The sequence below is a fragment of the Centruroides vittatus genome, unplaced genomic scaffold (genome assembly GCF_030686945.1).
Source record: "Centruroides vittatus isolate TY-2023 unplaced genomic scaffold, ASM3068694v2 contig_1074, whole genome shotgun sequence".
NCBI lineage: Eukaryota > Metazoa > Arthropoda > Arachnida > Scorpiones > Buthidae > Centruroides > Centruroides vittatus.
The window spans coordinates 792,933-808,373 of NW_027120692.1; the positions used below are offsets into that span (position 1 = coordinate 792,933).

The 15,441-nt window shown below is 29.5% G+C and overlaps 1 protein-coding gene across 1 annotated transcript in view; it reads left to right on the top strand.

The window, feature by feature from the left end:
• The window catches only part of LOC136973283 (14-3-3 protein epsilon), a 31,000-nt gene extending 23,382 nt beyond the window's left edge, over positions 1-7,618 (top strand). Inside the window, exons 3-5 of the mRNA XM_067268005.1 lie at positions 1,467-1,573; positions 4,452-4,795; positions 5,820-7,618. Coding sequence (XP_067124106.1) covers positions 1,467-1,573; positions 4,452-4,795; positions 5,820-5,875 — 507 coding nt within the window. The 3' untranslated portion in view covers positions 5,876-7,618. The remainder of the gene's footprint in view (positions 1-1,466; positions 1,574-4,451; positions 4,796-5,819) is intronic.
• The last annotated feature ends 7,823 nt before the right edge of the window (positions 7,619-15,441 follow it).

A 15,441-nucleotide genomic window follows, 5' to 3' on the forward strand; every position in this document is an offset into this window, starting at 1 on the left:
TGTTTCATTGGACAGATTTGAATGTGTGGTGATTATATTTTTAAGTTAAATTTGTTTTCTGGCCAGAACTGGTACACTGGCCAAAACTGGTACATCTACCCTACTTTAGAAAAGTGTTTTCAAACTTTTCAAGAGAGACTTATGCTCCTACACTTTTCATCAAAGAAAACTATACATCCCATCCTTATATTTTAATGTATTTTATTAGAATAAAACTAATATTTTACTATAGCTTTGGTCATATACAATTATATTTGAGACAAAAATAAAATAGCTTACAGAGAAACTGCTAAATGAAATAAATTTTGTTGTTATGTGTATGTGTTAGTCACAGCCACATGATAGCTTAAAATGTAATAATTTTAATCAAATGAACCTGGTAGTAACAGATGTTTTTAATGCTCTATTGTATTAAAATTAGTGGATAGAATATCAATTATTGTGAGAACTAGAAATCAAAAATAAACATTGATATTGATTATATCTTAGCCTGCTAGAAAAGATCGTCTCTCACGTGGGAGGTACAATAGAATGGTCATTTTCTAATTTTCAGTCTGTGTAACTTTAGTGAGATAATTACTATAGTAATTCACAGTAGAAATGACTTTTATATAGAAGAAAATATAGACTAATTTTTAAATTATAATCTTTATATATTTTTCTGAATATCAGTAGTTCTTTGTTGCAAAATAATGTTCAAAAAATTAATTTTAAAAACATAGAAAATGAAAGTTTTATTATAAATTATAAGTATACTATGGATCTGTTCCTTGGCTTAAGAAAAGCCAAGGAACAGATTTTGAATATCATCATTTTATATACTTGTTATAATTTTCTCAAACACTGTCAAAATGACATGCTTGTCATTCCAAATGGCAATCAAATCACTGATCTTTCTTTTGTTTGTCTTAAGGTATGATATTTGCTTTAAAAACTTTAAAAATTCTCTTTCCATATTTTTGGATGGACTAAAATTAAAATAAAGGTCTATGGAAATAGACACATTAATTTTATAAAGTAATTTTATGAATTACAGTAGTAACAACTTCATAAAGATCTAAGTGTATAATATTAATTATTTAAACATTGTAATGACAATGCATGAAATATTTATCAAAATGAAGTTTATACCAGAAAAGTTCCCAAATTCAATATAATTAATAGGAATATTTTTGCTGCCCATACCAGAGTGGTTGCATTAGAGTACTTCCAGCACCGGTACTATTATATGAAAAGGGCATTCACCAGACTTTATTGTATTCAGCTTATTAATTTTTCTCCTACCTTTTGAACATTTTCGATTCCTCTTTTTGCTGCTTGACACAGTTGCCTCATTGTCCCTATCTATTGAGTTGGTGCTGAATTCAGCTAGTAAAATTCTTTTATATAATTCCTTGTAGCATTGCTTATTATAAAAGTCTTAATTGACTATTTTTAAAATGATATTCAGTTGATTTTTTTAATAGGTGGAAGGAGAATTGAGAGAGATTTGCCAGGATATTTTGGATGTTCTGGGAAAACATCTTATACCGACTGCTACTACTGGAGAATCGAAAGTATTCTATTATAAAATGTAAGAAATCTTTTATTCAAAATTACTAAAATTTTAATCAGTAATAAATTTAAAATTTTTGACCATTAATTCAGTAAATAAATATAGTTGTTAGATAAACATGAAAATAACTTTTACAAAATTATACCTCATACAATACAGTAGAGCATCGATAAGTGGAACCAATTGGGGACTGGGGTCCTTCCAGTTAATGATTTGTTCCAGTTTCTGACTTTGTACGAAAAAATACATTAACCTGTCCGATGTTCAAATTTTTCTCCGTTGCGTGTCGCTTCGTGTTGAATTTTCGTCGATTTTAAGCCTAACGAAAATTTTTATAATAATCATCGAGGCTATCGTATCGTTAAAAATTATTTCTTCATTTTGTACAAACAAAATAAATATATTAAAGAATATAAAAAACATGAAAATTATACTTTAGAAGTAAATTTAGTATCAAAAACATTCGATTCAGCACGACACAGTCTGACTGAAAATCGTTCCACTTTCCGGCCATTCCACTTATCGACGCTCTACTGTAGTTTGAATCACTGAAATGTTTTGATAAATGTAATCAGAGCATTATACATTATTAAATTATTAATTAAGATGAGTATTTTCTGTAAAATGACTTTTCCTAGACAAAAGTAATAATATAAAGTATGTCCTTTTGATTTAAAATTTATGTAGAAATTCAACTGTATATACTTAAATACATATATTATACAATGTCTGATTGAATAGTAGTGAAACTAATTTTACTATAAATGAATTATTTGAAATTGTTACATTTTAATGCTAATATCGTTCAAAGTAAGCCCCTTCATATATAACGCACTTAATCCATCTTTTTCCATGCCTCATAGCATCCTTGGAAGTCATTTTCATCAAACTGAGTCTGTTACAGCTTTTTGGATGTTCTCAGTGGTTTCAAAATGATGACCTTTGACTTCTAATTGTCATTTAATCTCATATGTTCAATGATAGTCCACACATATCACCCAAAGTTGAAGGATATTCTGATCTTGACCCATCCTTTACCAGTTCTCAGCCTTCTGAAAACATTTAATGCTAATGAAGTACTGGAGTACATGACAGAACTTCATCACCATATGCAGATTTTAATGTATCAGTTTCAGTTGTACTTTTTTTCAAGTTCATATAAAATTTCACCAGATAGCATTGTTTGATACTTTTCTCCATTCTTTTGTAGCCATCATATTATTTATTGTGAAACATATACACAATAAATCTTCAATAATACCTGTTATGTTGACACAAGGTTAAAACTTGCACCAAATGTTCATGAAGAATTATGCAATTGACTGTTATGTAAATAAATGTCATAATGCACTATAAAAAATTTAGTCTCATTACTTTTCACTCAGACTTCATGTAAATAAGTATATAATAAGGAAATGCTTATTCTAGAAATGTTTATGCAAGTGTTTTGGAATTCTTGTTACAAACTTATGTAACAGATTCCTTAAGAAAAACTAGATAAAAATGTTCAGTAATATTTTCCAAATAAAGCCTTTATTATGGAGTTAGACATTTAAACTTCAGTAAAATCATTTGCTGCAAGTGAAAAGATTAAAAAGTATGCTTAGTTTTTTCATCATAATTTTTTATTTTTATTAAAACAAAATATTTAAGTGAATACAGTAAGTTTTTACTTTAAGTAAATTATTACCATCATGTAGCAGGCACAAAAAAATAAAATGTACAGATGTGGGGAGCTTATATCATAAAGTAAAAAGATACTCTTGCCTAAATTGGCAAAAGACATTTAATACACCAGGCATTTTTAGTGAGTGCACCAGAACATGTTTTGCAGATAGTGTTTGCATAGAGTTGGTCCATATTTGAGCAGCTTTTGTAGAGGATCAGGATGTGAAGTGAAACAAATGCTCAAGAAGTATTACACATTTTTTATAAAAAGAACATTGCTTTCAAATACAAATACAAAAAATAAAGTGTAAAATTTTAAGATGAATCTGATTTTTAAATGTATCTTTTTAATAAAGGCTTTATTTGAAAAACATTTTTCTTAACGTATTTGTCTTATAAGTTTATAACAGAAATTTGAAACAGCATGTGTGCATGCGAGTGATTCAATTGAAAATTTTAGTGACTAAGCGTATTAAAACTATTAATTAAAAAAATATATAGATATGTATGAGATTAATCAGTAGCAGTAATACTGAGATTGAAGACAAAATATATATTAGCGAAAACTATAAATAGAAAATGAGATAAGCATTAGAATTTAGATGAAAATAACTGAATGTAAAGCAAACATACTAGTAAGAAAAATAAATTAAAAAGTTTGGTGTGCTCTTTTTTCCAGAAATTCATTCATTTAATATTTTTTCAATTTCTTTTTGCTAAAGACACCTTTAACTTGACTAAGCTAATGGTTTAAAATAATCCTAATTATCTTTATCATTTTAGTTTTTATTTTTCCTCTTTTTGGAATATTTAAATATTGTAATCAGTGTTTTAATTTTTTAAGTGCTGGTTTCAGAAATTTATATCAGATAAACTAATTTTGCTAATTTTATCTGTTTTGTTTATCTTATAAGTTTGAGCACATTAATTAATTAATTAAGCTTTTTACAAATACTTTAAATCCCTATTAACTCAGACTTCACATAACTTGGATAAATTTTTTTCAAAAAATTGTGCAGTGATTTAAAATCTCTCAGCAATAGAAAATCCATAATTAATGAGTATTTTCAATATCTGAAAGTCTTTGATATTGTGCATAATATTACTGTAGTCAGTAAGTTAAACTAAAGATTGTACATTGCTGATACTGTATTGTCATTTTTGAGCTTATTTCTTATAATAAATTTAGCAGTATAAAATTTTCCGTATTAAAATTTTTTTCTTTTAGGAAAGGAGATTATCATCGTTACTTAGCTGAATTTGCTACAGGTAATGATCGCAAAGAAGCTGCTGAAAACAGTCTAGGAGCATATAAAGCTGCCAGTGATATAGCCATGACTGAGTTACCACCAACTCATCCTATTAGGTTGGGTCTGGCTCTGAATTTTTCTGTCTTCTATTATGAGATACTGAATTCTCCAGATCGTGCTTGTCGTTTGGCAAAAGCTGCCTTTGATGATGCCATTGCAGAACTTGACACGCTTAGTGAAGAAAGTTATAAGGATTCCACTCTTATCATGCAATTGCTAAGAGATAACTTAACACTTTGGACTTCAGACATGCAACATGATGGTAATAATTTTTCTGTAAATAATATGTATGCCGTTCAATTTTAATCTTAGTCTAAAGTCTAGTTACAAAATGTCGTTTGTATTTATTTATTTACTAAATAACAGTATAATTCTGAAAAAATAGCTTTAAACAATAAAAAATAGTAATACTACTATAGCAACTTTTAATAAATTTATGGCACAGTTAATTTATTATTGCAGTGCTGTTTGCTGCTGCATGTTCAACAAATGTAGCATTTCTTCAATAAAATCAAATTTATATGTAGAAAAATATACTCTAAATATTCAAATAAGAAAATGAGTTTGAATGCATAAACTTGGAATATCAGATGAAAAATATCTATTCTAGAATATACTTAGGTCTTATATTTAATATTTACAGAATACTAATATAATAAAACAATGTTGAAAATTGCATATGTGAATTCTGCTACATGCAAATATATTTGTCTTTATTATAAGAAGGTGAACATTATTAGAATATTTTTGTTCAAATTTTAATATTTTGTTTTGTATTTGTTATGATATCACTTGAAAAAATTTTATTATAAAGAAGAAAATGCTTTATATTATATATATATATATATATATATTGATTTTATTGTGGAATTTTCGACATTGAAATTATTTAAAATTTATTATACTTTTAATGCATTTATTCATTTAAGTTATGGTTGATTGAGAAACTTGAGATCTAGAATCAAAAGAAAATTTACTGTTTGTCTCCAGTATTCTGTACAGTTTGTGATTACATTATAAGGAATTATATTTATAATACATTTTGAAGTATTGGACTGACTCAAATATCACATGAATAATTATAGTTTTTAGGTAAAAGCTAATGTATATTCTATTTAGCAAAAAATATTAAAGTTTTTCTGTTAGTTTTCAAATTTGAAGTTCTATATTTAAGCATTGACATTTTTTTTAAACAATAAAATTGATCTCTCTAAAAATGTGAACTTTAATTTAAAAGAGTTGATTTAAAAATAAATTTGACATAAATATGACATTTTTGTTTTTAGGTGAAGGAGAACAAAAGGAACAGTTGCAAGATGTTGAAGATCAAGATGTTTCATAAACATCTCAGGATTAAACAAGATCTGTACTAATTTGTTGGTGTGAAATGCAGACTGTTTGTATTTGCATATGTTGCCATGTAGGGTATTTTGTTTCCTTTGCTCACCCCCAAATCTCCCTGTGAATATGCTATATGCAAGTGGGCACATTTTTTGTGATTGTACACTAGACCGCTTGCCTAGTTACAATATGAGTGTTTTGTGCTACTGCTAATACTAGATCTGTATCCTTTTAGAATCCATTGCACCTTTGCCAAGCAGCCATTTACAAAATTAATACCATTTTCTTACAGTTTCACTCATGTTGTGTGTTTTGTTGTAGGCCTTGTGAATGTTCCTAGTTGTCATCATACAAGGTTATTTCTTGTACGATTTATCTTCAGTCTTTGCATATGATAAAAAAAATAACAAAAGGTAACATTTGATTTGTGTGAATTGCTTGCTGCTGCTGTAGTCACGTCACGATCAGTAACAACAGATAGTGGCTAATAGCTTGAAACCATGATTAGAACATTTTTAGAGCAAAATTGTCTTGATACATATTGCAAAGTTGGATTAGTATTAGGTAGTTTGGTTTTCTAACAAAATTATTGAATAATCTTAAATATATTTATTTCATTAATTGTTAACCATCCAAGGACCAAAATTATTTCTATGTTTATTATGTATAAATGTATTTTAATGTTCCTGTTTTCTCCCTCTTCTACCATAAATTACTTTATATTAGAAGCACTCTGCTCAGGGATGAAATTTATTTGAAATTTTGGTTTAAGAGGAAGTACAATTTGAATACAAGACTGCATTACTTGTGGGAATCTCGACAGCTATTTCTATACACTTTTGGAAATCTTAGTCTGTTTTTAGCATCTAGGGTAATTTTATATAACTGAAGATTGAAAGAACTTTAAGCAAAACTTTGTCTAAATAATTTTCATCTGCAGTTTATTTTTTTTAAATACATGTTAAGCTTAACTGTGAATTTTTAATTTAATAGTGCCTAACATTTTCTCAACATTTTGGTGTGTATTTTCGTCATTCATTAAAAGGAATGAAAAGGAAGTGCCAGTAGATTTGGGAACATTGTCATGAATGTAAATTTTAATAATTATAAATTTGATAATGTATTAGCAGATACAATATGTAAGTTAGATTTACATATGAACATTTAATATGAAATTCTTCCAGTTTTCTTCATTCCACATAATAGCTCGTCGTGAAATGCATTTCTTTTTTTCATTCGTGAAATATCATAAAATCATTCCAGTGTGATGTGATTTTTTTTTCTTCACACAAATATTTTAAGATTAGCACTTAAAAATTGTTTTGTCTTTCTAATTTTGAAACATGAATACCTTCATCTGTTTTGTGTATTTGTATAATTATTGAACTAAAGAAATAGTTTTCAAAGTTTTTCTGATACTTTAATCTTTTATTAAAATTCAATGTTGTGTGCACAAAGTGAAATAAATATCAGACAGGGCTTTCAGTATTTTCAAACATTTAAGTGAAGCAATACATCTTAATTATGAGGTTCTTTGTAGGTTAATCTGTAGTCTGTATTTGAATAGAAATTCAAATCTTGTTCATATGGAAAAAATTTTGTGATGTATAATCTGAAAGTGCAGTTAAATGGTAACGTGCACAGCATTAATAATCAATACAAAGTTGGTCACACCTATGTGGTGCACTGTAGCTCAGATATGCTGTGTATCATTCTTATGGAAATAAAATGTTTTCTGTAGTCATTCAGCTTGTGTCTTAAGTTTTTTGATATTTGATAAAAAGGATAGTCTCTCTATACAATCTTTCCATTAAAAGTAATTGTCCCTATGAATCTCTTCTGATTTTTAAATAAGACACACTTTTTTTTAAAATGATTTTGATGTGTAATAATTAAGAATACTTTTGCTATTTGAAAGTCAGCAATTGAAATAGCCTCTAAATTGTTGCACTGTTAAGTGCAAGCAAATGTTAAGGTACCTCTTATGCCAAGTAGCCAAACACGTAAATTAAATTTTTATACACTTCCATGCATTCTTTTGTTTGAAAATAAAATCTAATGAAGATAAATGGAACTTGTTTCCAAATACAATAACTTGGTAAATCTCAGATTAACCAGCAAAAATCTCTTGATTCTATTGGTAAATATGAATTTACATAATTCCTGTGTTAATATTAATTTGTGCCAATATGATATAAAACTGGAAATATTTCAATCGTAGATTATAAACTATATTAATAATAAAACTAATAATTTATCTACCTACAAGTTTATATTTATTAAGAGTAGAAGTTTTGAATAACACTGAAATACTTTTAACAGTAAATATATAAAATCCAGTTGAGAGATCTTGTGATTTAAATATAGGATATTGAAAATATTACTGGTAATTACTTTTTGTTTGGAATAATTTACATAAAAATGCATACTTTGTACTTTAATATAAAGTTTTGGGAAAAAAATTAACGAAAAATGAACTAAAGGTTTTACATAGTTGCTGTTGATCTTGAGCACTAAGAAAATTTGACAATTCTAGATGTAGTCTAGGGCTGGCTAATTGTACAGAATTATATAATAAATTGTATAATTTTTTCCCAACTTAATCTAATTCATTTTCATCACTTATAAGGTGTGATAAGTGTGTACAATTAGCCGCCCCTAGGCAATATCAGGAAGCATTAATCCAGACAGAAGCACGATTATAATGTGACAAGTATTTAAATTACAATATATGTTGGAACGAAGCCTAGAAAAGCTTAAATTTTTCACAACAAACATGAATGAGTAAGGATATAGTTTTATAATTCCGAACGTAGAACGAAATAGATATTTCAAAAAATATTTTTAGTTCCGTACTCTTAATGCAGATTAACTTTTTTTTCTAGACGAACTTCAAAGTATTAACAGAAAACGCGCATAATTCTAAAATTGATTTAGCGCTACGGAATGTCCTACGCTAATTAGTACAGTACATAAATTTAGGCAAATTTGAACATTTTTATTAGTTAAATTGAAATGTCGCGAAGACTGACTTGGCTGATCAATTTTTATAGAAGCAAGCTCCGAAAGCTAATGCAAAAATCAATTATAACAACAACAACAGAATTCCACGACGGATTTTTTTGACGGTCTATATCAGTCAGCATTCTTAAAGGCTTCAGCTGCTCAATAATTTAAGGCGAAGATCAGATAATACTCGCCTTAAGCTGAGAATAAGATACACCATTTTTAACCTAAAAGGTAAACAAAAGATTTATTTCGTATAATTTTTAATCCGAAACGATTGTGGCCATCAGTATTATCCGAGATACCAGCTGTCCATCTCGGACAATCGATGGACGGGGGCCTGGCGACGTCTTGACGCCCCTGTATTAGAGTAATTGCTATTAGAAACCTTTAAAGTAGTAAGTTTGTGACTGTTTTGAGGCTCTCCGAATGATGATATAGACATATTGAATCATTTCGATATGTCTATGATGCTTTTAATAAATCTTTAATGACTGAGCCTTTTTTTCAGCCCACAACGAGTGAGGATGAACCATCCCCAAAAATCTCGGTATTTTTCAATTCGTTTCCGTATCCTTCAGAATGGTAGGCTGACAACCACTCGGCCATCCAGTTGTTAAATAAAATATGTATTGTGATTACTTTTTAACTCCACTTTGCGGCATTAAGAGGATTTTTTCAGCAAACCCATTATGAATTCGGCCAGACCCATAATGGGACGCGTCCCGACATAACTGGACGAAACATTCCCGGAGTTTTTCGATCCGAGTTGCAGCTTGATATTGGGTACCGTCAACTAGTCTCGTGCAATTGCGTGTCCTACAGCCATGTAATTGTCCGAGTTTTCGGGCTTGTCCTTTCAGGTAGTCCTGTTTCCACCATCCATTACGTTTATCTTCAGAGATCGTCCCTCACCACCGTTACCTCATTTTGCGCCTGGCCGAACTCATAACGACTTGAATAAAGGTACTATTAATGGTTCAATTCGTATAGTTACATGTCCCGAGGTAAATATAATACCAAATTAGTATTTACTTCGGGTGGGGGTTTGTATTTTTGGTGTTTTAACAAAATGAAAAAAAGAGAACAAAACTAGACATGAAATATACTTTTAAGAAATTTTCAAGGATAGCCTGATTTGGATAAGTCGGGGTTTCAATTTTCACCATACAATCGTTTCTGTAGTGAATGTGGCCCAGAGGTGGTGGGCACGAAAAGTATATCTTTGCTCTCAGGGAGGAGAAAGTTAACATACAAAAGAAAATACCGTAGTAACTTATTGCGCGTTATCTTAAGGGCAATTGACCGGGCTTCACCAACAGGGAATTTCAAACCAATCTTTTATAAGAAAACATTTTTTCCCAAAAAAATTTCTTTGAAGAAAAATGAAGTCAACACTGTGCATGAGGCCCCTTACTTCAAATTTGCTTGGGCGCCCATGAAGCTATCGATATAATGCGCCACTGATCCAAATTACCTAACAAAATAAATTTTTATATTATTCTATTATTATTTATTTTTTTGCCTTGTTTCATAATTAATATTCTTAATAGCTACTAATTTGCTATTACTCCAATGGACTTATCAGACCACAGTTATTTAATTTGAAAGTTGGCTAAGAGATTTTTTAATTAAACCAGTGTGTACAGTACATAAGTGTATTTTAAATCTCTTCTTCATTCTCACTTAAAAATATAATTATTACTTTCTCAGCTTTGTTATATATAACATAAGTTATGCGGTCGGTCGAAAAATGTCCCACCAAAATTTTGCATATTTTGGACTCTGAACCTTGAAACGTCGAGAAATGCTATAAAAAAAAAGTTTGGGATCTTTTTATGTATTAGCGCTAGTGTGTATAGAGTCCGAGCGCAAGTTACTCGCGCGCCGCCCTAGTGGCAAATATTTACATAACACATAGGAGTTCGCTAAAGAGTGCATATGCGTTATATCTGAGACATTTCGAAAACCGTACCTAGTTCAGTAAATCGCTTATTGTTTTTTAATTTAGCTTTTAGTTTTAGTTTAGCTTACTCGAAATTAAACGCCCTTACACGTGTAAAGATTTTTTAAAAAATTGTTGATTTCGAGACAAATGAGATATTTGTAAAATATTTAGAGTTTAAAAGTTCTAAACTTTATTTAAAAGAAAATAGCATATATTATACACAAATCCAATTAGCTTTATATGTAACAAATATTCAATTTTCTTATTTATTTATCTATAATGATGTACTGTACAAAATGTAATACTTAGTGGAAAAAAATGAGACGTTCATTTATTCACTATTAGAGACGATGCAAATGTTCTACTTTAATTATTATTTACCTGCAATTGTAAATAGTATTAAGTTTCAGTGTTTTCACAATAAAAAAAATTTCACTCATAATTGGTGGCTGCAGATTTACTAATACTGCACAAACAAACATTATTTTATCTACATATGGAAGAAGTGAAATGGGTAATCTACAGTTCAATATTTCAAAAATTTTAATTCTACCAATGGTTCTCTCAACGTGAATTCTTACGCGAGCAATTTTGTATGTTTCGTCCATTTCATTAGCACTAAACTGATTTTGATTTGGTTTTGAAAAAGGAGGCATAATTAAAATAGAATTTTTATTTTCGACACCCAATTTAATTTGAGGAAACCCTCTATCAGCTATAACAATATCTCCCTCCTCCAGTTTTTGTAGAATATCACAATCATTTATTATAAACGAATCTGTACTTCTTCCTCCATACCCACTAGAAAGAAAAGTTATGTCCTGATGGGGCAATTCCAATTAAATATTTTACAGTACAAGCAGATTTATAGTAGGAATAAAACTGAATTTGATGTTGAACTGATGATGGCTTCTAAGTTTTAATTTCTGTACAATCGATGATTACTCTTGTTTCAGGATAATTTTCTTTAAATGATTGAGGTAATGTAGCCTTAATAGATAATTTTGTTAGCCAAATAATCCAATCTTGTGTTGCAACAAAAATAATTCCTAAAATTTGTAAAAACTATGTTTTAATGGTGGTTCTATGAATTCCAAACAATGCACCTAATGCTGAATAGCACAAACCCAACTTTAACTTCATTAGAAAAATTAGTAACTTATTTTCCCAAGACAATTCATAAATTCTTACAGGACTGTTTGGGAGCGTGTCTAAAAGTAAATTGAAAACATCGAATCCTACTGATATTAGATCTTTTAAAGATTGATCATCATGAAAATTTGCTACACCACTAAAATGACATGACCTATGATTTTCTCCACATTCTTTTGAAATCATTTTAATATGGGAAACTTGAGTTTCAGAAACATTGTTACTAGTCATGCAAATAAAAAATTTTTAAGTCTCCAAACCGTTCGTTTGTAACCTCTGTTTGAGTTCCAAAATCACGTTTTTGTTTAGGGTCTAAAAAATTGTTTTCAATTGGTACATCAAAGGTGTCTTCCTGCTTCTTCAAATAAAATATTCCTTCTGTTCATTAGGTGTTTATATCTCTTCATTGACTGTTCGTGTCGACAATTTTCTTCATTGCTTCTTTTTTCAGGATAGATTGTTGGATTATAATTTGGACATCTTGGATCTTCACTTTTTTCCCCATCTATAAAATGCATACTGCATATCCGTGCTGATTTAGAGGGTAGCCACTGTGATCCGTTTTTACTAAATTTACAAGGATATTTTTATAAAATTATTCGTGTCAATTTTTTAAAAATTAACAATAAATTTTGTATTTCTTCCTTTTGTCTTTTAGCAAAATTTATCCAAATTTGGCGCTTCTGTTTAAGGTGTAGACCTGCCAGAAAACAATAAAATGAAACTTTCGGCGTTACATGTTGCGTGTTTGCTAGTGTATTAGAACGTCCAAACACAACAATTTACATTTGATTTACCCATTTTTAATATTATAACTCAAATACAAATTAAAAAACAATAAGCGATTTACTGAACTAGGTACGGTTTTCGAAATGTCTCAGATATAACGCATATGCATTCTTTAGCGAACTCTTATATGTTATGTAAATATTTGCCACCAGGGCGGCGCGCGAGTAACTTGCGCTCGGACTCTATGGGGAACCAAGATTTTCTTCATTCATTTTAAGCCTAATAACTGCTGTGCTTTTTGTCGAAAATTTGTGAAATTTCTCGGGAGATTTGTGTGTTAGAGGGATTGATGCCATTAAATTTTGGTGATTAAAGGTCGAGGGCTTGGGAGATAGTATGAGAATGTAATTTATGTTTATATATTTTATTACAATTTCTCAAAAGTTTTAAATTAATACAATTACGGTATATCGTTATCTGAAGATGCAAAAACCTGAAAAAGTTTGTGTAAACAATCGTAAAAATTTCTACAAAATACGAAAAAGTTCACAGGAACATTAATCGATGGTTGTATGGCCGAAGTAGTTAAGGCGATGTTTTTCAATCTTTTTCTAATAGTGGCAGTTTTGACTTGGTATTTTTTTTTTCTTGCGGCATTCCTACTCCTTTATAAATGTAGAGTTATTGCGCTTTTCGTACTTTAATAACACGCGTATGAGATGTTATGATAACGCTATATTTCACGACATCACTATAATGTTAAACCACCCTAGTGTACCGCGACACCCCGGTTGAAAACCACTGGGTTAGCGCTTTGGGAGATCCGGGATCAAATCCAGGTGAACAACTTGGGAATTTTTCATGGGTTGCCTCGCCCAGATATATCGGACTTTGCTCCTCATCACCCAGTCGCCCTTATGGTGGGCCTGGACAAACTTACGATGAATATGATTTAAAAGGCCATCTTAGTAGGAAAGAGACAAAAATGAAATGTGAAAAAATACAATTAATCAATCATTTTGCTTAAAATAAAAAAGGAACTAGACATCACCTCTCATAAATTTTGTACAAGAATTCAATTTTGGATTGTAATTCTTACAAATAAAAATATTTCATATATAAAAATTAAAACAACAAACGTCTTCAGATTACGTTCTTTTTACACACTTCAGAGATGCAACTGTCTTTTCGGTGAAATCGACCTTTTATCAAAGGCTATTCATCCCACCTCAATATGTAAAACACGTTAAAAAAAATCCAGGATGATGGCACAATCATAAAAAATAGCTGTGTTCCCGAGGTGTATGATAAGGATGCAATGTGAAGACGTTTATTGTTTCTTCTAATTTTTATATTTTTATATGTTAATGTCCTCCCGGTCATTGCATTTATTCACATGAAAGTATTTCATTTCTCAGATTTTATGTTGCAAAACTATTGATTTCAAAATGAAACAGTTTTGTTAAATTTTTGTTTTTTGTATTTTGGCAGCCAAGTGCAGCCTAATTGTTTGAAATAATCTGATAATATTGCTTGAATAAACGATATACGTCACAGAATTTAGAAATGCTAAAATAAATCTTAAATGTGGGTCCTCTTAATTCAATTAAAGTTAAAATAAGTATAAATCTACAAATAATTTCTCTAAATATTCAAAAATAAAATATTCTATAATGCTACATAAATCAAAATTTAGAATTATAATTTAGGTGTATGTTATTTTTTATATGTACAATATACAATACAGTACATATCTAAACTATTGTTAGTGTCATTAATATACTGTCTACAAGGTGATATAATAATAATTAATTACATAAAATTTCGAGGGTAAACCTCTTAAAATTAAAATAATTTAATAACACTCATTATGGGTTGTCAAAGCCCACAACTGAGGTAGCTGGAGGGTGAAGCCAATAAAAACATTCCTGGGGATTCCTGTCCCTGATTCTCAGAGTGATAAGATGATGTGTTTACCACCCATGACCACACGGCTCCTAGTTTACAACTCCTACTTAAATTAATTAAAAAGTATTAATTAATTTGCATTATTATAAATATCATAATTAACATACTAGAAATGCAGTCTGTGAAAACTTTATCCCGATCTTTTCCTTGAAATCGCCATAGCTCCAGTGGCGCGTTATCTTATGAGTAAAAAGGGAAATTGCCTGGGACCTCCACCAACAAGGGGCTTCAAACCAATCTTTTATAAGAAAATATTTTCCCCGAAGAAGAATGAAGCCAACACTGTACACGGAGTCTCCTAATTCAAATTTGTTTGGCGCCCATGAAGCTATAACGTTCCACTGACTTATCCGTACAAATTTAAACTTTTAAATGTTATAAAAAATATATTAAATAAATAAGTACTGATGAATGTAGACTGCATTTTTATATAATACAGTATTAGGATATATATATAATTATGCTAATTTGTTGCGGAAAATGCTTCATATATTTTAAAAATATCAGTTTATACGTATCTCTTAGCCACTGCCCACAATCGCTAGAAACTGTAGCGAAGAAGTCACAAAATTTTATCGTATATTCTCTATATTCAGGAATATATTACCTCATTTGTAATGTTTTAATAATTTTGATTTAAAAAAAAAATTATCCCATTCTTACTAAACAAATATTTTTTATTAAACAATGACAAATTCGCAATAAAATTTCAAAATACTATAATTTTAAGAAATACTTAAATACAAGAATTAAAGAAAAAGAAA